The 26,493-nt window shown below is 57.6% G+C and overlaps 7 protein-coding genes across 7 annotated transcripts; 1 reads left to right on the top strand and 6 right to left on the bottom strand.

The window, feature by feature from the left end:
- Positions 1-819: 819 nt before the first annotated feature.
- On the bottom strand, positions 820-3,135 carry CcaverHIS019_0112790 (uncharacterized protein; the record flags this gene model as incomplete). Its single annotated transcript, XM_060596877.1, has 3 exons — positions 820-2,065; positions 2,101-2,299; positions 2,811-3,135. 3 exons carry the CDS (start codon positions 3,133-3,135, stop codon positions 820-822), a joined length of 1,770 nt encoding a protein of 589 aa, XP_060453827.1.
- A 3,984-nt stretch (positions 3,136-7,119) lies between these two features.
- Positions 7,120-7,935, bottom strand: PDX3 (uncharacterized protein; the record flags this gene model as incomplete). Its single annotated transcript, XM_060596879.1, has 2 exons — positions 7,120-7,225; positions 7,301-7,935. The coding sequence occupies 2 exons, from the start codon at positions 7,933-7,935 to the stop codon at positions 7,120-7,122; spliced, it is 741 nt and encodes a 246-aa protein (XP_060453828.1).
- A 250-nt stretch (positions 7,936-8,185) lies between these two features.
- On the bottom strand, positions 8,186-10,879 carry CcaverHIS019_0112810 (uncharacterized protein; the record flags this gene model as incomplete). Its single annotated transcript, XM_060596880.1, has 5 exons — positions 8,186-8,308; positions 8,341-8,604; positions 8,637-9,638; positions 10,005-10,252; positions 10,300-10,879. The coding sequence occupies 5 exons, from the start codon at positions 10,877-10,879 to the stop codon at positions 8,186-8,188; spliced, it is 2,217 nt and encodes a 738-aa protein (XP_060453829.1).
- Positions 10,880-11,471: 592 nt separating this feature from the next.
- Positions 11,472-14,615, bottom strand: CcaverHIS019_0112820 (uncharacterized protein; the record flags this gene model as incomplete). The annotated part of the gene is made up of 3 exons (XM_060596881.1): positions 11,472-12,052; positions 12,460-13,474; positions 13,512-14,615. The coding sequence occupies 3 exons, from the start codon at positions 14,613-14,615 to the stop codon at positions 11,472-11,474; spliced, it is 2,700 nt and encodes an 899-aa protein (XP_060453830.1).
- A 1,751-nt stretch (positions 14,616-16,366) lies between these two features.
- Positions 16,367-18,272, top strand: DLD1 (uncharacterized protein; the record flags this gene model as incomplete). Its single annotated transcript, XM_060596882.1, has 6 exons — positions 16,367-17,106; positions 17,139-17,395; positions 17,430-17,693; positions 17,736-17,847; positions 17,913-18,066; positions 18,102-18,272. 6 exons carry the CDS (start codon positions 16,367-16,369, stop codon positions 18,270-18,272), a joined length of 1,698 nt encoding a protein of 565 aa, XP_060453831.1.
- Positions 18,273-18,515: 243 nt separating this feature from the next.
- On the bottom strand, positions 18,516-20,123 carry CcaverHIS019_0112840 (uncharacterized protein; the record flags this gene model as incomplete). Its single annotated transcript, XM_060596883.1, has 3 exons — positions 18,516-19,674; positions 19,710-19,841; positions 19,876-20,123. 3 exons carry the CDS (start codon positions 20,121-20,123, stop codon positions 18,516-18,518), a joined length of 1,539 nt encoding a protein of 512 aa, XP_060453832.1.
- A 2,100-nt stretch (positions 20,124-22,223) lies between these two features.
- CcaverHIS019_0112850 (uncharacterized protein) lies at positions 22,224-25,321 on the bottom strand (the record flags this gene model as incomplete). The annotated part of the gene is made up of 3 exons (XM_060596884.1): positions 22,224-24,885; positions 24,925-25,066; positions 25,099-25,321. The coding sequence occupies 3 exons, from the start codon at positions 25,319-25,321 to the stop codon at positions 22,224-22,226; spliced, it is 3,027 nt and encodes a 1,008-aa protein (XP_060453833.1).
- Positions 25,322-26,493: the final 1,172 nt, after the last annotated feature.

Genomic DNA, 26,493 nt, shown 5'->3' on the forward strand with positions numbered 1-26,493 from the left:
GTGACTAGATGATGGCGATGACAGGGGGGAATGAAGAGGAACGAGGAAAAGGGTAAAAACTCGTTGTCCTAAAATTCCAGTGGCTCGGCGGTGCACGCACAGGTATCAAGGTGAGAAGAGATCCGACTTTCTCGGCACCCACACGGGTATGTTGGCATGGCATGTGCATGCTAGACACAGGATGGGGTCACACTCGTCGCTTCCTGTTGCATCGTCGCTTCCTGTTCATCGTCGCTTCGTGCATCGTCGCTTCCCGTTGGATCGTCGCTTCCTGTTGCATCGTCTATTTCTGTTCCAAGCGGAGAGTATGAGGACTACGTCGAATGACTTGTCGGAAATCTGGGGTCGCCAAGGTTGGGCGTTAAGGGTAGGCTGAACGCCATCTGGATATCTGGCAATCTGGACTTCCAGGAGGCACAAAATGTAGACAGAATATAGCCAAAAGGTTAGTTAGGTCAAGACACAGAATAGCCAAAAGGTTAGGTCACGACGGGGGTCGAACCCGCGATCTCCTGATGACGACAAGATTAAAGAATCGTAGTCAGACGCGATGCCATTTCGCCACGCGACCTTGGATATTGATGCTGGAACCTGCAGCCTCTACATCGGTGCCAGAGGTCCTCGAGGTGCTGCAAGTAGCTAAGCTGCCGCCCGACTGTTGAGGAGTCAAGTGTAGATGCATAGAACGGTGTTATGGGCCAGGTACTTGTAGCCCTAGGTGCCGAGGCCGGTGCGGGTGGAGGGTGACGGAAGCAAAACAACCATCTGCTTTCTTGTCAACATATCAAGAGATGGTGAGGAACCGTGCTCTGTTGTAGCTTAGACGTCGTTTCCGCCCATGACTACGTCTCCGTCCGAGCTGATAGCCCCGGCCCCGACGTCCCCATCGCCATTGACGTCGCCGTTCGCAGCAACGCCGGTGTCCTCCTCATCCTCTCCGTTCCCCCCGTTCTCCTCGCCATCCTCCCCGTCCCCCCCGTTCTCCTCGCCATCCTCCCCGTTCCCCCCGTTCCCGTCGTCTTCCTCGTCGTCATCCTCATCGATGTCAGAGTCCGCCTGGTCACTGTCGTCGCTGGGAGGCGGCTCGACGACGGTATCCGCCGCCGCACTTTTGAACATCTCGTGGCGGTACCGGCGCGCAGGGAGCCAGAGCTCGTTGGGTTTTCTACCACCCTTGAAGGTGACAGGCAGCCCCCACGTCCCCACAGCCTGGCTCTCTGTCACGTCTGAAAGGAGGAGGCGACGGATGAGGCCTCCCTCAAGGCCCTCGAGGAAGTGGGCCCAGAGCTGGGTTGCGTCCACCCCAGGATCGCGCCAGAGGTGGATTCGGCGCATGCTGAGCGATCGGAGGGGGAGCTTGGTGACAATGTCCATCAGGGACGAGATGGAGATAGAGCAGCCGCCGAGCTCGAGCGTGTCAAGCGAGAGGTTGAGCGGCGGGATGGGTAGTTCCTTGTCCTCCTGAGTAGCAGTCGCAACGGCCTTGGCCCAGTCGTCCATCGTGTCGTTGTTGCATGGCGTGCCGAGCCATTCGAGGAAGGAATTGGGACTACCGTGCATGTGGTAGTTGACGCGGAGCCACTTGACGTTCTTGGCAAGATGAAGGAAGTCTTCGAGCGGCTCGGGTACCGAGTTGAGCAACACGAGGTGGAGTTTCTTGAGCTGGCCTAGGTACTTGGTGACGGCAGGTTTGATGGCGGGCGAGACGTAAAATGCATCTGAGAGAGACATATTGCGAGTGATGACCTCCAGATTGGGGGCTGTGAGCCCAGCGCGGCCAGCGGCCACGACGACGCCCTGGAACAGCCGATCGAGGTCAAACGCCTGTCCACCGAGAGCAGGGCGGATACCAGACTCTTTGAATAATGTGGTCGAGCCGTACGAGTACCACTTGGCGTCTGGACCGTCGCGGAAACGCGACGAGCTGTTGAAGTCGCGAATGTCCAGGGTCTCGAGGTTAGGTAACGTCTTGAACGCCTCGGTGAGCATCTCGATCCACACGCCCGTGTTGAAGAGGTAGTTCTGGTCCTGACGAGCTCGCTTGGCTGCCAGCGAGGCAGCCGCCCTTCCAGAGTTAGCTCCAACTGCGATCAAGCTCACGAGCCCCGGAACAGTTCAACGGGTTTGTCGGTAGCGATACACAGGTGCTTGAGCATGGGACCCAGCTCGGCGTGCTGCGAAATGTCGAGGAGGGTCTGCAGACTGAATGTAGAGATCATGAACTGTCGCTTGCGGAAGAACTCGTGTGACCAGGAAGCGAACGTCTTACGCTCGATGGCCTTGCAAGTCTGGCGGACGGCTGAAAGGTCTTGGGTGGGTATCCATCTAGTGATGCGCCCCAAGACCTCTGCTGGTAACTGGGCAAATGGCGAGGCCACCTGGATGTTTGGCAGGCTCAAGGCTGTCATGTGGTGTTGTGGTGGTGGTGGAGAATGGAGTAGTTATGATTCATGTTATAAGCCGCGGGAAGGAAGGTGTCTTGGCCAGAGGGAGGTGGTGGGTGGAACCTCATGTAGCATGTAGGGAAGGTCGGCTGCGATAGGCCGGTCGACGTGTTCAGTTTCCTGAAGCTCGAGTGGGGTGACGCGATTTGACTCACGACACACGATCACTCCTCAACATGCCCCAGTACTGCAAAGTCTGCCATGCACCTTTATGCCAGTCGGCCTCGCGCGCCGTCCCCTCCATCCTAAACCCGACTTTACGCAGCAACCCCCCAACAGCAGGGTTATGTACGTCGCTTCGGGCTGTGACGCGGTGCGCGCCGCATCCAAACAGTGCATCGAGAAGGGCCACCAGAGCTTGCGCACCAACTCCGGTTCGATGCACGGCGGGCGCGATGGTGATTCCAACCTCGTACGAGTCGGGCTGGTCTGCAAGGGTGTGGACGGCTACATCGCCTAGGAGGCCTGAAGAGCCGTGGATGGCTAGTTGGAGCCAGGAACCAGGAGGTGGAGGGAAGGAGGTGGGTTGGTTGGCGAGGAGGCGGTCGGCATCCTCGGACGTGTAGGGGACATGCCAGCCTTGGTGGCGCGCAACATCGGGGTTGTCTCGGTATGCTACGAAGGCGTCGCGGTCGGCTGCGGTGAGGGGGAGGATGGAGAGACGTTCGGTGGTGAGGGGTAGCGCCGCCATGGTTGGATGGAAGTACATGAGCTCAGAATTCTGACTGGTCACAAAAAGGTAAACACCACTGGGTCAGTTAAACCGTGGCCAGCCCACTCCAAAAAGATGTTCCTAGGAACGATACTCTCTGTCGGAGAATTGAACTCCGGTCTCCCGCGGTCATTGAAGATGACAAGCGAGCATACTAGCCACTATACGAACAGAGATGTGTAATCAGTGCAAGCAGTGGTTCAAATACTTTCCAGATCTCCTGGGAGGCCAACTGAGCAGTCGAATGCATGCCCGCTCGATATCGTTATCGGTATTGATTCTATTGATTCCAAGGAAACGCTGCAAGTAGGTAGTGCATTAACTAATAGGGGTACTTTATCTGGGCGTCTCAGCACTTGCCGGGACAGAAGGCGGCGGTCGCGCCGTCGTCGAAAGCGTTCGGGGCGACGACGACTCCAAATTCGCCGTCGGGCACAACATAGTCCTGCTTGACGACGTCCCAGATCGAGACGTCGTACTTGCTGAGCGTGAACTCGACGGTGGTGCTCTCTCCGGGGTCGAGGTTGACACGGTCAAAGTCACGAAGTACACGGGGCGGCTCGCCGGCAGCCTCGGGGTAGACGAGGTAGAGCTGGGGCACCTCACAGCCGTTAAGGCCACCCGTGTTCTTGACGGTGGCACAGATCTTCCAGCGCTTGCGGTGGAGGCTGCGGGTCATCAGGCGACCGATCTTGGCCGACTTGGGCGTCTTGCCGTCGTTGCCCGAGTTGTCGTGCTCTTTACTGGGCAGGTTCGAGCTGGCGGGCGTGCTAGAGCTGACAGACATGCTCGAGCTGGCGGACGCCCTAGAGCTGACAGACATGCTCGACTCGGCGGACGCGCTCGACTCGGCGTCGCGCTTGTGGTGGCCGACCTTGGACACCACCACGTTCGAGATCTCGAAAGTGGTGTAGCTCAGACCAAAGCCGAAGCCGAAGAGGGGCTTGATCTTCTCCTTCAGGAAGTGGCGGTAGTCGATGTACAGGCCCTCGGTGTAGTTGACGTCGGTCTCCGTGTTGGACGTGTTGAGGTACTCTATCCTGGCCGAGTAGTCCTCGTCCTTGACGGCGATCGTGTAGGGGAGGCGACCCGAGGGGTTGTAGTCGCCATACAGGATGTCGACGAGCGCGTTGCCGCTCTCCTGGCCGGGGAGGCCGGCCCAGACGACAGCGGTGATGTTCCCATGGTCGATCCAGTCCATCGTCATGGGCCCGACCGAGTGGACGACCACGATCGTGTTCTTATTGTTTTTGGCGACCGTCTTGACAACCTCGTCACCGTTGTGCCACGACGATAGATTGTTACGGTCGCCGACGTTGCCCTCGACAGTGATGTACTCCTCTCCAGAATCCGAGTTGATGCCAACAATCGCGACCTCGGCGCTAGCTGCGACTTTTTTCGCACCGTTGAGGTCCCAGTTGTTGAAGTGCCAGTTAAGAGTTGAGCGGTCTTTCTGGGCACGGACGGAGATGGCCTGCAGCGGGTCGACGAGGTACGGGAAGTTGGCCTGGGGTTAGCTAGTCTCATATCCAGAACCACTCACAGTGCCCGAGCCCCAGCCCATAGCCAGTGTACCCAAGGTGCCGCCACGATCCTGAAAGCCGTTCGCGCCGTTAGGAGCAGGCCCCATGTCCTCGCCAATGAGAGCGATGGAGCGGGGCTTCTTGAGCGGCAGTGCGCCGTCCTTGTTCTTCAGGAGAACGGTGGAGGCAGCGCCAATATGCCGGATGAGCTTGTAATGGTCGTCCTGCACGTCGATGTGCTCGTTCTTGTCTCCCCAAGAGTCAAAGTTGACGGCAGGGTAGTTCTCGTCCTGTCCGACGAGGTACCAACCAGCGACGATTCGCTGCGCCATATCGTCGAGGCGGTCAACGCTCACGCTACCGTTGTGGACGGCCTCGGTGAGGTTAGGACCAAAGTAACTGGTCTTACCCTGGTCGAAATTGATGTCTCCAGGCATGTCCATATCGAGGCCAGACGTGACAGCATGGACACCCGAGTGGGTAGCCCCCCTAGTTATCAGCTCTGTGCAGTTCAAGGTTAGCTCACCAATCGGACATGACGTAGCCCGGGTAGCCCCAGTCGGTCTTGAGAATGCCGTTCATTACCTTTGAATTCTGCCCGGCCCAGCTGCCGTTGAGGAGGTTGTAACTGCACATGAAAGCGGCCGACCGGGCCTGTACGGCACGGAGGAACGGGTGAGCGTAAATCTCACGCATCGTCCGGTCGTCAATGTTCGAGCTGCTGGTGTGGCGGTTGCGTTCCTGTTCATTACCGATGTAATGCTTGGTGCTGATGTCAGTTTGTTCCAAATTAGCTCAATCTCACGTAGCCTGCACGCCGGCATCCTGTATGCCGATAATGGTCTCGTACGTTGCGATACCGGAGAGGTACGGGTCCGCGCCGAAACCTTCCCAGTTGCGTCCGCCAGCCGCGACGCGGCCCATGTTAGTCATGGGTCCGAGCGCGATGTGGACCCCCTTGCCCTTGAACTCTTCGCCGATGGCGTAGCCGCGGTCGCGGATTAACTTCTTGTCAAAGCTGGTTTCAGCACTGCGACCAGAACGAGATGACGTCATGACGTCATGGTGCAATATGAATGGCGGTGCAGCTGGAGCCGACCTACGTCGATGCGGCGTTGATGCCTGGCGGGAAGGCTGAGACATAGTCTGCAAAGCGCACGCCAAGAGGACTATCCTGCAGACAGAGGCCGGTCCAGTTGCGCGCTGGGATGGGCTTGGTGTTGCCGACGCAGCGGTCCCGCATCCATCCCGAGCCGGTGACGATGTCGACCTTTTCCTCAATGGTCCAGTCCGAGAGGTAGCGCTTGGCCTTGCGATGGGCCTCCCGCCAACGCGGAGGGAAATGGTTCTCGACATGCAGCGGGGCTTCCCATTCCTCGGCCGTGTAGCCTGGCGTGACGGTGCAGAAGGTGCACGCAGCCGACGCGGTACGGGTCGAACCCTTGTTACCACCCAGGTTGGTGCCGTCGGCGCCTTGGGCACCGCCATTGTCCTCTGCGTCGACGAGGGTGAATGCCAGGACGAGGAAGAGGATGCGCATCTGATATGAGCATGAGCTGGCGGGGCGAGGTAGTGAGATCTTACATTTGAGTGAATGCTCAGGCAGTGCTGTTCTATGAACAGATATTGAAGAAGAGAGGGCCGAGCCCGGCGCGCTTCTTATAGCCCGCCGAGAGGGTTGCCTCGAGTGAGACCAGGAGTGAGTTGGTGAGGTTGTTTACTGTGTATATTGAATGCTGGAGGGATAGTGTAATACAAAAAGAGATGGCGAGATGGTATCAAGTCGCAGTAACAGGAACCGGTGAAGGAACGCGTGCCTGAGGCCTGAACTAACAGTACAAGGATGAATGGATCAATGGATGCCAGTCCGTCCATGCCGTCCACTCGGCTTGGTCAACACCCATGGCACTGGAGGAATCAGGTTGCCGCTAAGACATCAAAGTTAGTTCTGTAGCGCGCAGAAGCGGGGTTACCCTGCGGCCTGGGAAGAGCCTTGCGGCACGAGAGGGTGAAAACAAGACCAAAGTCAGGCGCGCTCCAGATGACGGTGGTCGGCGACGAGTCTGAGTCTTGGAGACCCCGAATAGAACAAGGTCGAGCACCAGTGTGTCCCCGTTTCGCCAAACCCCTGATTAATTGTAATGCTCATGACGCACTAGAACACTAAAACAGAAAATGTAGCGCGCTCCAAACTCGTAAACAGCAGCAAAGACGAGGCGGCCAGCAGTTTGGCACCGGCCAAGTCAAGGATCTGGCAGCTTGTCCACCCGATAGACATTGACGTGCTCCAACCGATCCCTCGACCCATCCCTCGACCCAGCCACACCCAGCCCTCAGAAACCACAGGTATAGTCAGTTGGCGCATCAGTACGCTACGCACTGCGAAAGGGGACACTGTACATTTAGACCTTGTATGTTCGGGATTATTGATTGTTCGAGATTAGGGGGCCCGCCGCTCGACGGTCCATGGCGAGCTGGCGTCTGGGCGGGTGTATACGAAGCGGTCGTGGATGCGGCTGGGTCGGCCAGCCCAAAACTCGATTTCGCTACTGTCAGGGGGTTCCATGTTGCTCTCGTCTCCTCTTCTCTCCTCTTCTCTCCGTCCTCTTCCTCTTACTCACACAGGGACAACGCGGTACCCGCCCCAGTGGGGTGGACACGGCACCTCGTCGGCAAACTTGTCTCCTACCTCCTTCACGCGACGCTCCATCTCCCCCTCGCCAACCTTACGACTCTGTGGGGAAGCCCAAGCGCCGATCTGTGACCCGCGCGGCCGAGTTGCAAAGTAAGCCTGGCTTTCTTCCGGTGAGACTTTTTCGACAATGCCAACGACGCGGATCTGGCGCGAGACTTCTCTCCAGTAGAATGAGAGGGCAGCGTGGCCCGTCTCGAGTTCGGAAGCTTTGCGTGATTCGTAGTTTGTGAAGAAGAGGAATCCGTGGTCGTCGATTTCTTTGAGGAGGACAACTCGGGAAGAGGGGATGCCAGACGAGGAGACGGTGGAGAGGGTCATGGCTTCAGGTTCACGGACGGCGGTCTGGCCGTGGGTGGGGCGGAGAGCTTCGTGGAGCCATAGGCGGAAGAGGGGGAAGGGGTCGCGCGGGAGGTGGGCGGCGTCAAGGCGGGTAGCGTTGTATTGGTTGTGGGCGGTGAGACGGAATCCTGTTGGAGTAGCAATCGTCGCGGTCGCCTCGGCAGCGGCGGAGGCGGCAGCGGCCGACCTGGCCACGGGGCTGAGGATTGTTTGGTGGGGCATAGGGCGTTTGGAGGTAAGAATGGATAAGTGGGCGACGTTGGGCTGAGAGTGTATAAAGAAAGGCGTTTTCCGAGTCGGCTTGGCTTGTGACTTTGGACGTCTAGGCACCCATGACGGAAACATTCGGTCCAGGCCGAAATCATGATTCGCCAAACAACATTCCATTCATATCGACTCCGACATCTACACAAAAGTACCAATAACTACAGCCAAAAGGGTATAAGGGTATATTCCAAGTGTCCTTCTATTTCTACGTCTTGACGCGGAACAGGTAGCGCAGCTTGACCTGGTTGACATCGTACGTGATGTACTCATTGTACATCAAGTATGCGTCTGGGACCTTGGTGTCGCCAGGTGGCGTCGAGATGTCGGGCTGTTGTCAGCACAGTCAGACCTGGTACTCACCATCTTGATGCCCTTGAGCGACTCGTGCGCCTCGCCGGCACACTTCCACTTGGATGGGCCCACCTTGCCCTGGCCCCACGTCGAGTACATGCCCCCAGCCTTGGCAGTGTCGCCAGCGGTGTACGAGGCATCGGTGAGCGTCTGGAGAGGGTCACCAAGCTCAGCCTCGCAGAGGAGAAGGAGCGCTGTTCTATCCGAGAGATACGAGCAGCAGTAGTTGACCGACTTGGAGGACATGTCCGCGAGGTAGATACCCTTACCAAACTGGAGTCAGCGTTGAACATGACGCAACTCACCATGTAGCCAGAGACGGGCGCCTCGGGAGGAGCGATGCGAAGACCTTGCGACAAAATACCGCCAAAGTTGGTCGCACGCGAGCCGTGCCACAGAAGGCGACGGTCGGAGGGGATGGTGGGGTAGATGCTCTCGTCAAAGCGCTTCGTCTCGCCCGCACGCTCGATGCGGAAGATATCCTCAACTTTGTAGTTGACGGCGTGGGTCGCGCCCTTGCTGTTCAAGAGGTACGCGCTGAGCTCCTTGAACTCGGTCGACTCCTTGTCCAGCACCGACATCTCCTCCATGCCCAGCGAGTCGAACTGGCGGTCATAGACGTGCATGGTGTCCTTGGGCCGCTCCGCCTTCATGATGGCTGCCGCCTCCTTCATGTCTCCGAGCGACTCGAGAAGCTCAACCTCTCTCTTGAGCATAATCTCGTTGTTGATGATGGGCGGGCGATTGCGGCCAAAGTCGTGGGGGATGTACGAGTAGAAGCGATTGGAGAGCATCTCAACGGCAGACCCGTACGCCGTTCCGTACACCGACTGGGCGAGTGAGTTGTCATCAAAAAGCGACGCGAGGTCTTTGAGAACCTGGAAGCCCTTTAAGATGGTCGACTTGGAGAGCTTGCCGAGTGGCATCTTATTTGCGTCGTAGTTGAGGTCGGCCATGGCCGCGTTCATGTACTTGGCGTTGAAGATGAGGGCCATCAGCTCCTGGGTGGGCAGATCCAGCTTGGACTCTGGAGGAACCCATTCCTCCTCGTCCTCTTCCTCCTTGACATCGTCACCAGCCTCGTCATCCGAGTCGTCGTCGTAGCTCTTCTCAATGAATGTGTACTTCTTGGGCTTGGGGTTGTCGTTGCGCTGCGCCCAGTTCAGCCCCGACTTGTCCTTGAACTTCTTGTTGAAGTTAGTGAGGGCGTCCGGGAGAGTGCCGCCGCCGAGAATACTGCTCTGGCCCATTTCGCCGACGCGGCCCCACCGAGTCCACGTCTTGTACGAGGTACCGCGGTGCAGGAGCTAGGGTCAGCGACAGTTGTTGAAGAGGTGGAATGTGGATCAGCGAGCAGGTATGCTCAAGACAGCGCAGAGTCGCAGGCTGCAGAACGGGAAGTGCATCGTGGTTGTGCTCGCCCGGACTTGCGAAAGCCGAGACTAGCGGGTCGATGTGGTCTCCGTTCTGGTTGGGTGGGGTACACCCACACCTGGCATGTTCGCCTGATATGACGGAGCACCGCACGCAGCGCAGACACGGACAGAACCTTCTGTCTTCGCGTTATGGCATCGCCAAGAGCAATCCGCCTAGCCAGTAAGACAAGGGCGGCTGAGCCATGACCTTGACTACCCCATCCCCCCTCCCTCACTCCTCTCCAGCTAGGAACTCACCTGCACGCGGTAGAACTTGTTGTTGTTGTTACCAGCGTTGGTCTGGTTCAGGTTTGCGTCGTAGATGGTCCCGTCGTCGTCAATGTACACCTTGTAGTTGACGAGGGTACAGTGATCGTCGAGGGGGACGTTGAAGCCCTTGGTCTTCTTGGCCTTCTGGCCGGACGAGTCGGCCCTGTCCGCGACCTTGTCGGCCTCGTCCTGAAGCTTGGTAGACACAACAGCGCCGGAGGCCTGGGGTTTTTGGGCTGGGATTAGTCAGCCTTCCTCGACCTTCCTTCTGACTCTGACTCACCCTTCTTCCCGCGCTTGGCAGGTTTGATGTCCTCGTCCTCGTCATCGCTCTCTGCCGCCCTCTTCTTTCCGTTCCCATTCGTAACTGGGGCCGAACCGTTGACAGTACCGTTGGCAGTACCGTTGGTACTGCCAGCGGCGAGGGCGACGTACTTGGCCGTATCGACCTCCTCGCCCTCTTCCTCGCAAGCGTCTACCCAGCGCTCATCAACAACCGGAATACCAAACATCTTAGCCCGGTCAACCTTGGCCGAGCCTGCGGTAATGTCGGCCGTGTTGGCGATGAGGTGTGTGACCGTCTTAGTGACGTTGTTGGACGTCTTGGCGCCGAGTTTGATCACCTGCTTCTCGAGGTCGGCGCCGAGCTTGCCAGGAAATCCGATGACGATGCGGCATGCTTTGAGAGGCTGAGTGTTCTTCGCTGCTGCTGCCGCTGGTACTGGCGCTGGAGACGGGGAAGGTGTGGGTGTTGGTGCCTTGTTCTTGGCAGCGCGCTTCTTGGGTGCGGGAGCTGGAGGCGGGGTAGGAGTCGGCACGGTGGCTGCTGCTGCTGCGGCTCGGGCGGAGCGGCGGGGTGGCATTGTTGGTTGTGAGTGTGAGTGAGTGAGTGAGTGAGTGAGTGAGTGAGTGTGTGAGTGGATGAGAGGGTGATGTGGTTGGGAATGGTGGATATTTGAGAGTGGGGAGAGTGGGGGCAGGGGCGGGGGGAGCAAGGTGATTTCCCAGTTGTAACTTGTTACAGTAGTCGCATCACCCAGGGCCCCACTCTTGTCTAGGTGTCTACAGTGTCTAGGCTTCCTTTCCTGAATCACGCTACAGAGATCGCGTCAACTCAACCACAAGAACCCTCCTCTCTGATTCATTCTTGACGGTCATCTCATATGACCGCCGTTTTGACCTCACCGCCTGTCCCGACCAGATACCCTGTCATCCCGAAACGATACTTTGTCCAATCAACCGCTGGCTGCTGGCTGCTGGCTGCTAGAATAACTTGTCAAGTATGCTTTGACTATTGTCCCTGATACCATGGATACCAGATACCGAGATACCTAGACGCGTCGACATCTCAGGCACCGATCGGGTGACGCGACTAGTATTGGCATCTGGCACCTGGCATATTAGTCGTTTCTGTCATCTCATTCATTCAAGGAATACGTAAAGCACACAGCGACATTAGAACAGCGCGTGCACGGCCTTCTCGAGGGCAGCGAGGTCCTTGACCTGCGCCTCGAGCCACGTCTCGGCCTTCTCCACAATCAACTCCCACGCCTCCTTGTCCTCCCCCAGCTTGAGCTTGAGGTAGGCCACAGCGCATGCGGTCGCGAGGACGTCGTCAGCGTGTCCGGGGGCGGCGGCTTTGGCAGCGGCGGCCTTGATACCAGTCATCTTCTCCAGGGCTGTCGTCCAGCGCCAGTTACCCTCAAAGAGCTGGAGTTTAATGATCTCCATCAGCGGGTTCAAGGTGGCCCCCACGCCAAAGTCGTCGGTCTCGCCGTCGTGGCCACCGTTCAACTCGAAGCTGCTACCGCTACTGCTGACCTTCGTCTTCGCTGACTGCTGCGGCTGCTGATGAGGGGCCATGCCAAGAGAAGGGGCCATCGCGCTAGCCCAGAGGCTGCCAGGGCTGCCAAGTGGACCTGGCATGGCTTGGTTGTCGAGGCGGCCCGATGATCGGCGGTAAGAAGGGAGCTGTTTGGGGACCCCACTAGAAGCCCAACTAGGAGCCGCGTTCGGATAGTTGTTGCTGCTGAGTTCTGGAAAGTTAGCATTACATCGGCTTGGGGGAGGGAGTCGCTGCTCATCAGGAATCACCAAGGACGGAAGCTAGCCTTCGCTAGGGCCAGAGACAACACAGGCAGTCGGCCGCTGGTCACAAGTGAAAGCCTTATCGATGCTATCCAAGTCTTGGACAGGGCCACGCTGGCGGGTGCGAGGTCGTAAATCATCCAAAACTGGAGAGGAAGCACCCCATCTGCAATGCTCTACGCTTTCCACGTAGACCCTAGAGTGTACGCGCTCCCCGACACCTCTCCCACCACCGCACCACCGTCCGGAGCTGCAAAGTCGCATGGATTACCCCATGCGAGCTGTGGTTCGCAGTGGTCGAACGACTCCCGTTCGCTCACTGCGCAGCACAAATCCAAACCGTAGCCGTACTCACGGGCACTTGTCTTCGCCCTGAAAACGGGGGCGGATCCTCGACAAGCCGACATCATAGGCATCCGGTCCTCCCGGGAGACCTTGATGACTTCTTCGAACACGGGGGGGGCGTCGGAAATCTTCGCGCTGCCGTCCTTGCACTTCTCGACCGCGACAAAGCTGCACCACTTGCCGCTGACCTGGTACGTGGTGCCGATGCGAACACCCTCGCGCTCGACCAGGTCGTCGTACTGGCTGGGGAACTTGTCCTTGATGGTCTTGTTGTCAACCTTGGCAGTGGACACCCATCCACGACCCTCCTCGAGCTCCTTCATCTCGGTGCGGGCGGCGAGCTGGTGGATCGTGCTAGCCTTCTCGTCAAGGACAGTGATGGGGATCTCGAGCTCGAGCGGCCCAGTTGAGCAGGTGGCGTGGAGGAAGACCGACTTGGGGGTCACGTGGGGACACGAGTGTGGGAGGAGAACGTAGACGGTCGTGCGGGAGAATGGGAAAAGAGGTGGGATGACTCCAGGGGTCTGCATGAAGCCCGGAACCTGGAGATCAGGAAGCGAGCTGGCACCGGCGTTGGTCGACGAGTCTGCGTCCTCCTTGAGATCCTTTTGGAATAGGGAGATGGGCTTCTTGGCATCCCCCTCATCCTTCGGCGACTGGGGCTTCTCGACAACCTCAAAGTCGTCGCCACAGCTCTCGCACTTGAGGTTCTTGACATGGAGGCGGTAGTCGGAGATGTGGGGGAAAAGCGACGCGCGGAGCATGCGCACAACCTTCTTGTCCATCTTCTCCTTGTCGTGCACAAACTGCGCAAAGCCGCCACCGGAACGAGCGATGCCATTGACGAGCGACGTCGACGCACCACTGCCGACACCGAGGCTGAACACACGAATAGCGCCCTTGGCCTTCTCGACGTGCTTGTTCATCATGGCGAACAGCTCATCCTGACCCCAAATCTCGCCGTCGGTGAGGACAAACACCTCGAGGTCGACGTCAGAGAAACGACGCTTGAACACCTCCTCAATCTGTCGTCAGCCTCCTCCTCCGGGTCCAGTAGCTTACCGGATTGTACATCTCTGTGCCGCCCATGTTGGCCGAGAAATTGGAGACGTAGTTGGTCGCCTCGTCCAGCGTCGCCTGCGAGTAGCTCTTGGACTTGTTCCACAGGAACTCAAAGGTCGTGCCGAACGAGCAAATGTTGAATTTGATGCCGACGGGGAGCGACTTGAGGAAGATTTTGAGGGCCGAGATCAGGCTAGGGATCTGGTAGTCCATCGAGCCAGAGCGATCGCAAACAAACACGATCTCGGGCGTCTGGGCGGGCAGCGAGAACTTTGGTACCAGAGTGGCCATAAGGGCGTGATGGTTGGGGAGGGTAGGGTGGGTCTCGAGGAGGGCGGTGGGCTCGCCCAGGTTGGTTGCGACAACGATGAGAATAAAGTCGTCGTCGAGGGTGTTGGTGGCGAGGGAGAGGCTGGCGGTGGCCTTCTCGAAGGTCTGATCGGCGTTGGGAGCTTTGGAAGTGTGACCGACAGAGACGGCGATCGGGTGCGACGGGCTCTCGATGCTCGTGATTGCCGAGCCCTTAGGCATCTCGACGTCCACCGTGATGGTGAGATTGCCTTTGCTGACGTTATCGATGGCGGAGTCGCCAAACTGCCTGCGGCCATAGCGGGGTACAATGCGGGTGGGGATGGTGAAGCGGATGCCATCGACTTGGGCATCGTGCTTGAGCTCGCCGAGGTAGGTGATGTCGACAAACACCTTCTGGCCGGCCGGCACGTTGCCGATGGTGATGGTGAACGCGTCGGCGGCGCTCACCGACTGCCTGAGCAGGCCGGCCGTCTGGCCGCGGGCCTTGGCAGCGTCGTAGAGCGCCTTGGCCTTGACACGCTCTTGAACCTCGCCGTCGATCACACGGTCACCGACGGTACAGCGAAAGCCAACGACGGAGACGCCATCGTAAAGGGGAAAGATGTAACGGAGCTCGTCGATATTGTCCTTTGTCGAGTTCTCAAAGGACTGCTTCAATACAGTGCGTGACGAGGTGCCGATGATCGTCGTGTGGGCCGAGGTGTCGACATGGGGGAGGAAACGCGACTCATTCTCGACAACAGCATAGAGACCACACTTGTAGTCGAGGTGGTTGTGAGAGGTGTAGCTCATGATGGGTGGTTGTGGTTGTGGTTGTGGTTGTGCTGGGGTCAAAGGAGGGGGTTGGAATGAAGGGAGAAGGGAAGGCGATGAAATAAGAGTTGATTGTTTGGGAAGAGAGTGTATGAGAAAGAGAAATGATAACAGGTGAGGTGGCGAGCTTTATACTATTTGGTCGCAGAGCGCAGAGTTGGATGGCCAAGCATATTGAGGGGTTTGGTTGGGCTCGGAGGGAATGTCCTATAGTAAAGATGTGGAGACCCCGCGGGCTATTGGGTTTGTGCATTCCTCCAAGGCGATGCCCCCATTTCCCAAAATCCCAAGCTGTTCTTCGTTCCCTAGCCAACCAAAAGCTCTCGGGTCCCACGTAACAATGTAGAAGAGCAACCATGAGCCTGGTGACTACTCATCAACATCATCTTGTCATCTTCAGAATCAGTATGCATTCATTTCATTGGCTAATAATGCTCAATTTGCCACCCACTGTATTCAAGTTCTGGAATGTCTTTCCCACGCTTATTCTAATTAGACTTGTTCCTTAATGATCGGGCACTGGTTATTTTACACGTGACTTTGGGAGCTAGGAATGTTAGGTTGATCGATTGAGGATACCTGAATTGTATCGCAACAGTGACAGTGAGTCCCAGCGTCCAGCGTCCAGTGTCCAGCGTCCAGCGTCCAGCGTCCTTTACATACTTTGTTACCAAGTTGCGAGAAGAGTGACGAGTCAATTCTTCAGTCGGTTCCGACTTGTACCCGCTTTTTCTACTTGTTGAGAAATGACCCACGTCAAACTATTGAACCGAACAAGATTTGATGTGGGATTGGGATCACTTGATCTGTGCAACAGTCCTTGTGGTCACCCTTCCAGGCTCCAGACGTCAGGCTCCAGGCTCCCAGAGTGCTTCAATCTACCCATCAGCCAAAGCGGAAATACAACTTGTAGTGGTCTCAATCTCACGCTCTCGCATCAACAAGCAACAAGCTCGGATTCAAAGAATATATTTCGAGCGAGCGTCTTGTCACGGATTCCCTAGATTATCGCAAACACATTGTATCGTCCACTGCAGAACAAAGTCCGGCATGCAGCCAACAAGCAAGGTATACTTGCACAGCATACGTCCAGTCTAGGTCACCACGCAGAGACTTTGTTGTTCCCTATGTGTCAGGGTGCATGGGCTACTGTACAGCATGAAAACGGCAAGATGCCCGCTCAAGCCACTTCTGTCCCAGTATCAGATCTCTGAACCCTTCCGGGACCAAGATCTGGTGCGGAACCGAGTATAACAAAAGTCATGCCACCTCGACAAAAGACATGTTTGAACGGAACGGCTTTCTTACTGATGTCCTCATCTCCTCCGGTGGCTGGTAGCTGGTGGCTGGTGGTTTATTTTGTAGCTCTTATGACTCATTAGACGACACATAGGATCTTAACCTTATCTCAATGATTCCGGGCGAGTGGGGCAGGTAGCAGCAGTATACAGATAGAGTGGGGCAGGTAGCAGACAGGACACAGATAGAGTGGGGCAGGACCTCGGTGCGGAGATTACAACAACCCCGCTCTATTTGAAATAGTGATTACAATTGGATTACAAAGTATATTAACCTTTGTCTGCCGGAATATATGTATTCCAACATCCGCGGCATTGCTGGACATGTGGGCCATGGACCAGGGCCCAGGGCGCCCAACTCGGCCGGGTCGGTATCTAATTGACCACAATCCGAGTCTTGTCTTGTCTTGTCTTCCCTTCTCACAGCAAAAGATGGGATTACGTGCCCGACTTCCCAGTGTGCTCCGTGCAGCACGCCCACCACGTCCCGTACTGCACTGTACGAGGCGTTACTCAACACATCCTCCACCGGGATCAAGGTGGGCGCCACTCCTTGGCGGCCTGGGCGTCGGCGTCGCACTCACATATACGGCGATCAGTCTCGCAACGGCTGAGGACAAGCATGAGCATCCTCATCCCACCCCCAAACGAGGCGCAGAGCGTTTCGGCACACCAGAGGATTATCGGAAGGCGATTGCGGAGATCCGCGCCCTCCTCCCCCGGGACGACGTGAGTACGGATGAGGAGGACCGCGAGGTACATGCTGCCAATGAGTGGTATTATGGCGCACAGCAGCTTCCGACTGCAGTCGCGTTCCCGCACACGACAGAGGACGTGCAGGCCATCGTGCGTGTGTGTTCAAAGTATCGAGTCCCAATAATCCCATATGGGAGTGGAACGAGTCTGGAGGGCCACTTCTCCGCACCGTATGGCGGCGTGTGCGTCAACCTCGGACGGCATATGGATAAGATTGTTGCAATCCACCCGATGGACGGAGATGCTGTTGTCCAGGCTGGTATTGGGTACGAGACGCTTAATAAGGCGCTCGCGGACCAGGGACTCAACCTCTTCTTCCCGCTGGACCCGGGGCCAAACGCCAGCGTCGCGGGGATGCTTAGCACGGGGTGCTCAGGACCTAACGCTTTGCGTTATGGGTCTGCTCGTGCCGAGTGGTATGTCATGTTCCGGAATGGTCTGACGCTAGGTTCATCAATGTCACGGCCGTCCTGCCTGATGGCAGTATCGTCAAGACACGCCAGCGAGCCAAGAAGTCGTCCACAGGACCAGATATGACCAAGCTCTTCATAGGTGCTGAGGGAACACTCGGTATCGTCACAGAGGTTACACTCCGCCTCACGCCAAAGCAGCCGACCCGCGTTGCAGTTGTTTCTTTCCCATCCGTCACCGACGCCGTCAAGGCTGTTGTTGATGTTGTTAACCAGGGCGTCAACATCCAGTGCGGTAAGTGTTTGTCCGAGGTGCAGCTGACATTCAGCCGAGCTGCTCGACTCTCTTTTCGTCCAGGCTGCCAACCACTTGGGCATTGTGCCGAACCCTCTTCCCGAGAAGGACACTCTTTTCTTCAAGCTCCTGGGCACAGATGCTATGATGGACGAGAGCGAGCGCCTGCTGCGCGAGATTGCCCAGAAGCATAGGAGCATCGAGATGCGGATGGCGCACAATGATCAAGAGAGCGACGCGTTGTGGGCGGCCAGGAAGGGCGCACTGTACGCTGCGCTCGCTCACAGCGGCTACGAGAGTGAGTTGCCTCGCCCCAGTATAAGGATTCCCCTGACAACAGCACCGATGCTGTATGGAAATGACGCCTGCGTCCCACTCTCAGCACTGCCCCAGTATGTGGCAGAATGCCAGAAGGAAATGAGGGACAAGGGGATCTACGGGCCGATTGTTGCGTGAGTGCTTTTTATCCCCACATTCCACCGTCTGCGCCGTCCTCAGGGATTCTCGCTAACGCAAGTCATATCGCCGACGGAACAGTGCACAGCACAGTCATCATGCGTGATCGCTCAGAGATCCCCATGGTGGACGAGCTTATCAGGGGCTTTGTCAAGAAGGCGATTGCTCTCGACGGCACTTGTTCTGGTGAACATGGTGTTGGTGCGACGAAGAAGGTACGTCATCGGCCTGTGTGTGATTCTGACGCAAGAAATACCTCCCCAGCGAGCTTGGTGACGGGACCTGTCGCATGATGAGGACGATCAAGGACTCTCTCGACCCGCTGGGCATCATGAACCCGGGCAAGCTGTACCCCGATGAGCCCGATGCGCCTGGCCAGGACGCCAAATACGCGCCGCCACCACCTGCATGCTGCACGTAGATCATGCCGAATGCATTCGCACCACCAGCCAAGAGGCGCTTCTCCAGTGACATTCCGGTTAGCCGCATACCTATCTATGCAATATCTGAAGGCACGTGCCTGCCTACTCGGTACCTGCTAATTCTTTCATCCCTTGATTACTGCTGTAATATGTACACAACCCCGCTGCACAACCAAATGCACTCTGTCCCTGCTGATACACTCCACCCATCCTCGACACATGGCCACAGTCCTGCCCATCTCTTAGCCCTGGTAGCGGAAGGCCGCGGAGCCCTCGAGGACGACGGCGCCGAGGTCGGCGCGGCGGTTCTGCCTCTTGAAGAAGAGCATGAGGCACATGGACAAGACGACGATGGAGGCGTTGACGCCGAGAGTGAGGTGGACACCAGTGGGGTAACCCTTCTTGGCCTCACGCTCCATAAAGGCGACACCGGAGAGGATACCGCCAATACCGCCCCATGCGACGATGAGGGCAGATGCAAAGCCACGCTTGGACTGGCGACGGATGGACGACTGGGCCCACGCAAGGATGAGAGGGACGTTGCTGTTGCATCCGCCGATGGCGAGGAAGACGCCGGCGTAGCGAGCGGCCTTGTGCTTGGGGTCGTGGAGCTGCGAGTACATGCAAGTACCGACGATGACGCAGATGGCGTTGAAGGAGATACCGGCTGCGCGCATGCGGGTCCTGTCGGAGAAGATGGAGACGCAGACGCAGGGAATGATGCAGTACACGTAAGGCGGAGCGACGAGGATCTGGGCCAGAGCGTTGCTGAAGCCCATCTGGGCGAGAATACCAGGGAGGAAGTAGGCGAGAGAGTAAGAGGCAAGAGTGGTGGAACCGAAGAAGTAACCGAAGAGCCAGAGCTTAAAGTCGGTAATGTATTCCCAGAAGAGGGGCATGGTGAGCTTGTCGACCTCGGCGTCGCCACGGTCACGCTGGATACGGGTGATGATAATGTTCTTCTGGTGGTCGGTAAGGAAGTGGGCCTTGTCGGGGAAGTCGGTGATGAAGAGGTAACCCATGAAACCGATAAAGACAGTGAGGGAGCCCTGGATGATGAAGATCCACTGCCAGCCGTGAAGACCACGCTTGGTGTGAAGCTGCGAGATACCCCAAGCCATAATGGACGAGAGACCGGAGAGGACAATCGACAAGCAGTAGAAGAACGAGTTGCGGGTCGCCATCTGGTAGCGCGGGTACCAGCAAGAAATGAGGAAGGCGGCTCCGGGGAACAGGCACGACTCAAAGATACCGAGGACGGCACGGAGGCCGACGAGGCCTTGCCAGGTGGTGACGAAACCCATACCGATCATGACGATACCCCAGAGGGCTGTCGCAGTTCCGAGCCACAACTTGGCACCAAACTTGCGCAGACCGAGCTGCGAGGGAACCTCGAGAATACTGGCATCAGCAGGTGTTTGGGGAGTGGTATTCACATGTAGGGGATGAAGAACATGATAGTGGCCAGACCGTAGCGGTTACCCTGTGACGAACCGTCGGGGTTGGTGAGGTTGAGGTCGTAGTTCATCTGCAGCTTGTTGGCTGCGCGAGCGAGCGACAGGTTGGTCCTAATGTCAGCGTTGTATTGCCAACAAAACTCACCGGTCAATCAGAGAGATACAGTAGAGAGCGGAGAGGATGGGGATGAGGCGCAAGTCGACCTTGCGGACGGTCTTGTTGACCTCGTCGATGTCGAAGCCATAGTCAATGTCGGTCTGGCGGGAGCGGTGGTCCTCAACGTCATCGGGCCGCTGGTTGTACGGGTCTGGCGAGTTGTCATCGCGCTCCGAGTGGCTCGTGTCTGCCTTGTAGGCGGTGTTGATCTCGTCCTTCTCGTATACGTTGGACATGATGTGTGGGGATGAGGCCATAACAGGTCTGCCACTGCACCTTTTATCGAGGAGCAGTCCCGCTGTTTCGATCCGCCCCACCCCGCCCGCCCACCCACCCACCGATCACGTCGTGCCCTTGGATGAGAGATGCCAACCCTCTCACCCCACGGAGTAAGCGGGGGTCGCCGCACGGGGCCCGCGAGTAGCCGACTGGGGTCTCAGGTATATGCCCCGGATAGCGTTACGAGCGTCGGATTCGGCATGGTGGCCAAGCAAAGCTGAACCGTCACAGCTGTGATGAAAGGTTATTCCAAAGGGCAAAAGGAAAAACGATGCAAATGAGGTAAAATGGTGGCGTCAAGTGGGCTGGTGGAGCTCTTCCGGCAATCACTGATAAGGTTCAATAGCCGATTGACTTTTAGGCCTGCGGTGTGCTGTGATAGGCGTGGCTGACGGTCAAATAGGCTGGCAGAACCCCGGCTATAGAAATTAGTCTTCTCACATGTTCAGGAGTCGAGTGGAGTGAACCCTGGATGATCCCGCCAAGCCAGGAGGGTTTGGTCGTTTTCGGAGGTTGAAATGATTTCATCCCGCATTCAACAGCTTCTTGTCAAGGAATGCACAGCCTGGCACTGTTGTTGGTAACATAACAACTATGTCGGCGTTTCCGGACGATCGTACCCCGCGGAGCCCTCGAGCCCTCCGCGGCGTCCCAACTTGAGCGCTGAGCCTGGACGTGGCGTCGGTGTTGGCGCTGGCGTGGTGGAGGCGCCAAGGCAGTCAGCCGGTCAAGACGGAGTGGGTAGCCGGTTCCGGACACGACTAAGCGGTTGGGTTTGTTCCCCACTCCAACGGGGATGGAACGGCTGTGGCTGTGATCGTCTCGCGCTGCGTATGGCAGTGACGGGCATATCATGACGGGCATTTTGGACTGGACTGGCAGCTGGGTGGATCTGCAGAGCACCTCGCGTCGTTCGAACCGAGGCTGGGCATGGGCCCTGAACAGCTGACGAGGTGGGCGCAGTGGATGCGAATGCCAGAATTAGCACCGGGCGTACTGTTGACTCGGCGCTGCACACAAGGCCCTACTCTTCATCTGGCTATCGATTCGGTGGGCAAGAGTGGGCAAGCGTAAGCGATGGGAGGGGGGCGCGGAAGTCGGCGGCGGCGCAGGCGGAGCCCTTGCTGGCGCCACGTGTCTGTGGAATGTGGGTGGGGTATGGTATGGTCTGGATATCGTCTGGATGGTTGTATTACCCGGTACGAGGGGGATGTTGCCCCGGAAAGGAGCATTGCGGGGATAGCCTAAGATCTCGTCTATATATAGCGGACCGTGTTCGGAGGTTGAGCCCGTGGCGTTCGAATCGTGGCGAATTCCGAGCCGTTCTCAACCACAAGATTGTGGGGTACACAACACTCACCATATTTGACGTCGGGCTGATTGGGCAGGATCAAGAGACGTCTTGAGTCTATTGATGGTTGGGAGTGTGTGGTCGGGCGTGTGGTGGGGAGTGTGTGGTCGGGAGTGTGTGGTCTATGCACTGCTTCGTGTCCATGCGCGGTGCAAGTTGAATGGCGGCGAAAGAGGATGACAATGGGGAAGGAGTGGTAGTGGAAGTGGAAGTGGACGTGGGACCGCCCGCGAGATCGGCGAGCTGATAGCGTGACTTTGTCTACCAGGCTTGCTCATCCGCGAGCTGATAGCATGGCAAAGGACTCCCAAGCTTGCTCATCCAAGAAAGAGTACAGTAAGCCGTACAGGTCTGACAGCGCGATGGCGACGGCGTGAGTCAGACTGAGGCCAAGTTGCCCGAACGCCGAGGCATGCCGCCTGCATGCCGCCTGGCAGATCGGCAATCTTTCGGCATCCACCAAAATCACCAAAATCAGTCGCGCAGACCGCCCGAGGCCGAGATACCCAGCTGACTATACACGTGTTCATCTCGATGCATTCTCAACCTGGGTCTAACCTATGACCGTGTCTATGTTCTATTTCGTGCATTCTCAACCTGGGTCTGACCTACCTCCGTGTCTATGTTCTATTTCGTCGCTCCAGCTGTCCCCTGCCCATCTCCGGCCACCGCCCCCCCCCCCCCCCCCCCCCCCCCCCCCCCCCCCCTACATCTCAAAATCCTCAGTGTACAGCGTGACGTGTCCGCGCGAATCGCCCTTGCGGAGCTTACTGGGGTCGATAGCGTCGGATACCAGAGCACGGAGCGCAGTCCCCAGCGCGGCTGGGCCACACGTTCCGACGATCATTGCTCCTTGAGCATTGTGCAGCTCTTCCTCGACGATGGAGGCGAGTTTGGGCCGGCCGGTCCGTGCGTTCTCGGACAAAATCAAGGCAGCAGCATAATCGGCCTCGTCGATCCACAGGTTTTCGGCGCCGGCACGGCCACATCCGGCGCAAGAGTGACCTTTGCCATCGTGGGTGTCCTGGAGCAGGACCATGCTCTGTGTGCGCGACGAGAGGGAATAGATGGTGTTGCGGACGTTGTCGACGCTGGGTGAGGGCGATGGGGCACGGCGGAACGGATCGTAGCGCTCCACGCTGGAGGATGACATTGGGCGGTCGCGGTCATATGATCTGCGCGTCGACGGCCGAGGGCGAGGGGTGCCCGTTTCCTCGGGGTCGGGGTACTCGCGGTCGTGGAGGTGTTCAACCGCGTGCTCGGGCGAGGGAAGCGGGACATCCTCGGTAGGTTGGATAAGCCGTTTCTTGAGTTTTCGAGAGCGAGCACGGCGGACTCGACCTTCGCGTTGGAGGACACGGCTAAGGATGTCTTCGCCGGGATCCTCGACGTCACTCTCTCCGTCAAAATTGGTGAGGTACCTCACATCGTTGTACTGTACGCGGGTTTCGGGGTCGACGCCCTCGTAAAACCCAAGTTGGGGCGCACTTGTCCCGTCTTCTTCAGTGACACCGACATATGAGCTAAGGCTCTCGATTGAATCCTGGCGATCAAATGGACGGCGGGGCGGCTCAAGCTCCATTTCCCCATGTTTATTCACAGACGCAAATGTGTCCCGGCTCATGTTGCGGCTGTGTGTGGGAGGCATGGGGCGACTCTTTTCGCCGTTCGTTACGTAGATATCAATCTGGAGGCGGTCAGGGTCGGGAAGCGAAGCCTTGAAACGACACATGGCGCCGGCGCACCATGTGATCTCGGCGTACTCGCGGACGATCCAGACAAAGCGAACGCGACGCAGGGTTCCGAGCTTCGCCATCTCGCTCGAGAGCCAGTCGGTCATCGCCAAGCCAAATGTCACGCCCGAGCCGCCACATACGAGAAGAGCGGTCGAGTACGATAGCCACGGCACGCGACCAGCACTGCCCATTGGCCCGTCGACGCCAGCGCGGATGAGCACAGGGTCGAGGTGGCTCAGACGGGGAATGTTCATGTCCGAGTACATGGATGACGCATGGCTGTCGCGTTTGGTGGGGGCCGCACGGGCCTCCATCAGCGCCAGGACGTGGTTGTACAGCTGGAGCGTGAGACCTTTACGCGCCTTGATGATGAGGACGATTTCGTTGGGGTCGTTGTTGCTGATAGTGAATGGGTGGGTCTGGAACTGGCTCAACTCGGGGAGATGAAGCAGGACGCTCTGACCCGCGTGCCACTTGATGGGCCGAGTGGTGCGGATCGACACACGTACAGTCCGGCTGGGAAGGAGCTGGACATGCGCCATGCCTGGAGGGATGTTGACTGGGTTAGGAAACATCTCGGGGTCGAGATCGACGACACTCTGGATATGCCCGTCAATAAGTGTGCCCGAGCTCGTAGCCGAGGCGAGGTTGGGTGCAAACTTTTGCGTGGCTTGGGTCTTGGCACGGCCTGGCCCGTTGATGTACCGGTACCGGACGGCGCGCCAGAGACGGTCGCCGAGCCAGAGGAATAGCGCAATACCAACCCAGTGAGCGATACTGTAGTGATGCACAAGTGCACCGACCATCATGATGAACATGAGCACGCAGTGAGACCAGTAGAATACCTCGTAGCTCCGATTACGGACTGGGCGGAGGGAGAGCGCCATAGCCAGCGTCATGGCTGTGTAAGCGGTCATGCCGAAACGGAAGCGGTAGACTGTGAGCATGGCAAACCACATCGGCCGCCCGTCGTAGTAGTCTTCGAACAACTTTACGGTCCACACAACCACATGGATGGTAACGAGGCCCCAGACGACCCAGCCACCTGCGCGGTGAAATGTGCCGACCTTGTCCCAGTGCAAGCCTGTGAAATAGCGCATGGTAAAGATACCAAAAGGTGACGACTTGAGAGCCAGAGTAACGACGAGTGGCATGGCTGCAAACGCCATGAATCCCCACCGGTTACCCTGTGTCCAGGTGGATTTGGCGACTTGCCAACTGACGTGGGTCGTGAGCTCCTCAACTGTATTGTCGGGCTTGGGCGCACGGCGGATTTTCATTCCTGCAGCTTCTCGCTGGAGGTCGGCGAACCCGTCCAGAGTTCGTTTGCCAATGTTGGTGAAATCCATGATACCCTTGGTCTCGAGTACATGGTCGGGTCCGAGTAAAGTGAGGAGGAGAAGGGACAGTGTGACGGCTCCAATAGTTAGGAGGTACGAGTTGGAGGGAAGGACAAATGCCCTCCCCCAAGAACGAGGCCACAGACGAATACTGTGCCGCTTCATGCCCCACTTGTTGTAGGCGGCCCCGAGACTACCTCCACTTAAGCGCAGGTGGTGTGCGAGGGCGTAAACCGCGGCGATGCCACCCACGATGATCCAGAAGATGTAGATGTAGCGATACTTTGGGTGACTGGGGTCAGTCATGTAATGTGAGTGGGGATGGACATACTCTGGCCACGACTCGTGGGCCAAGATGTACTTCCACGCGAGGTCGTGTGGTGAGAGGGAGGGTGTTGGGGTGGGCGTCGCAGTCATCGTTACAGTTGAGGCAGCAGGGATGGCAGTGGAGACGGCAGTAGACACGACGGTCACTGGGGTCAGCCGCGTTGGGAGGAGCCCATACTGATGACAGAACGGGTAGCATTGACAGTCACGACACTCTGGTGCAGTGTCGAGTTTGACCCGGACACGGAGTCAATCGCTGAAGTCAAGTCGGTTACTGAGGATGTCTTGCTCGTCCCCGTCGTCGTCTTGGTCGTCTTTGTGGGCGTGGGCGTGCTGGTCGATCTCTCGCTGCCGTTGTCATCCTGTCGGCGCCAGCGTACCGCCGACTCGATCGTCGCCATGTTGGGAAAGGGATACAACGAACATCGACGTCAGAGTCAGAGTCATAAGATACTCATATCTGGTCAACGCTCAACTAGCATGGTCATGTTTGCAGCCAACCGGTGAGCTTGGAGTTCTCGTTGGCGGATTCCGACGATCCGCATTTCGCATTGCCCTGGCCCTGGCACGCTATCTCGCCATCGTTAGCGGGAGTAAACATGTGTTAGCGGCCAAGCCTTCAGTGCGAGTACGGGAAGGATAAAGAGAAAGGGAGAAGACAAGTTTCGTACCGGGCTAGGGGCCGCGCCGGGATGGGGGTTTAGTTCCTTGACATAACGGAAGGGGTCGGGAGCGCTGGCAGCAAAACCACCCACGTGTCCTTACTCTTGAGCGAATGGCCTACATTGACGCAGAGGTGTGGACACTACACTTGTCGTGGCGTGGCGAACGGGAGTGTTTGATCGGCAGTTCCAGCAGGTGTTAGGTGTTAATGTTTGTGATATTCCAGCGTTCCGTCAACGTGCTATGCCGGCATTACGCGCTACTCTGACCGGATCCTGATCTAACGCACCCCACACGTGCTCCCGGGCGGCGAGTACCGTGAAATCAACGCACGTAAGCGGGACATGTCTAGTTCTCGACTTGAACTGCGTGACATGAAACATGAAGACATGAAAACTGTCGTGGTCTTTTGTCTTCTCCCGCTACCCACAGATTACCCTCCTGCATATCATCGGCCGCCGTCTCGGTCAGACTTGGCGCAGTCCCGAAAGCATGCGCACGCTCAGGCCCGGAGGATGGAGGCTGGCTGAGGACCCGTCAGATTGGGTTTCGGATTCTTCCCGCGTCCTGTGTTCTGGGATAACGGGCGAGCAAGTGGAAGTGGACTGGAATCACGGTCGGCAGCCGTGTTCCGCCATCAGGTCCTATCCCGCCACGCACAAGTCTTGGCGGATTAGCGTCAAACCACTCGACTACGTTTCACTTTCAAGTGACTGTCTTGGGTACTGTATGTCAGCTGGCGTTTGGTGTCAGTTTAATTGAAAGCAGTAACGGACGTAGAACGAGTCGAGGACCGTGAGGACGCGTGGTTATACACGTGCGAGGCATTATAACCGCCAACAGTGCTGAACTCATACGATGGGCATACAACTCACACGTACGGTGTTCGACAACAACAGGACAGCCCAGA

This window comes from Cutaneotrichosporon cavernicola (genome assembly GCF_030864355.1).
Source record: "Cutaneotrichosporon cavernicola HIS019 DNA, chromosome: 1".
In the NCBI taxonomy this organism is placed as follows: domain Eukaryota; kingdom Fungi; phylum Basidiomycota; class Tremellomycetes; order Trichosporonales; family Trichosporonaceae; genus Cutaneotrichosporon; species Cutaneotrichosporon cavernicola.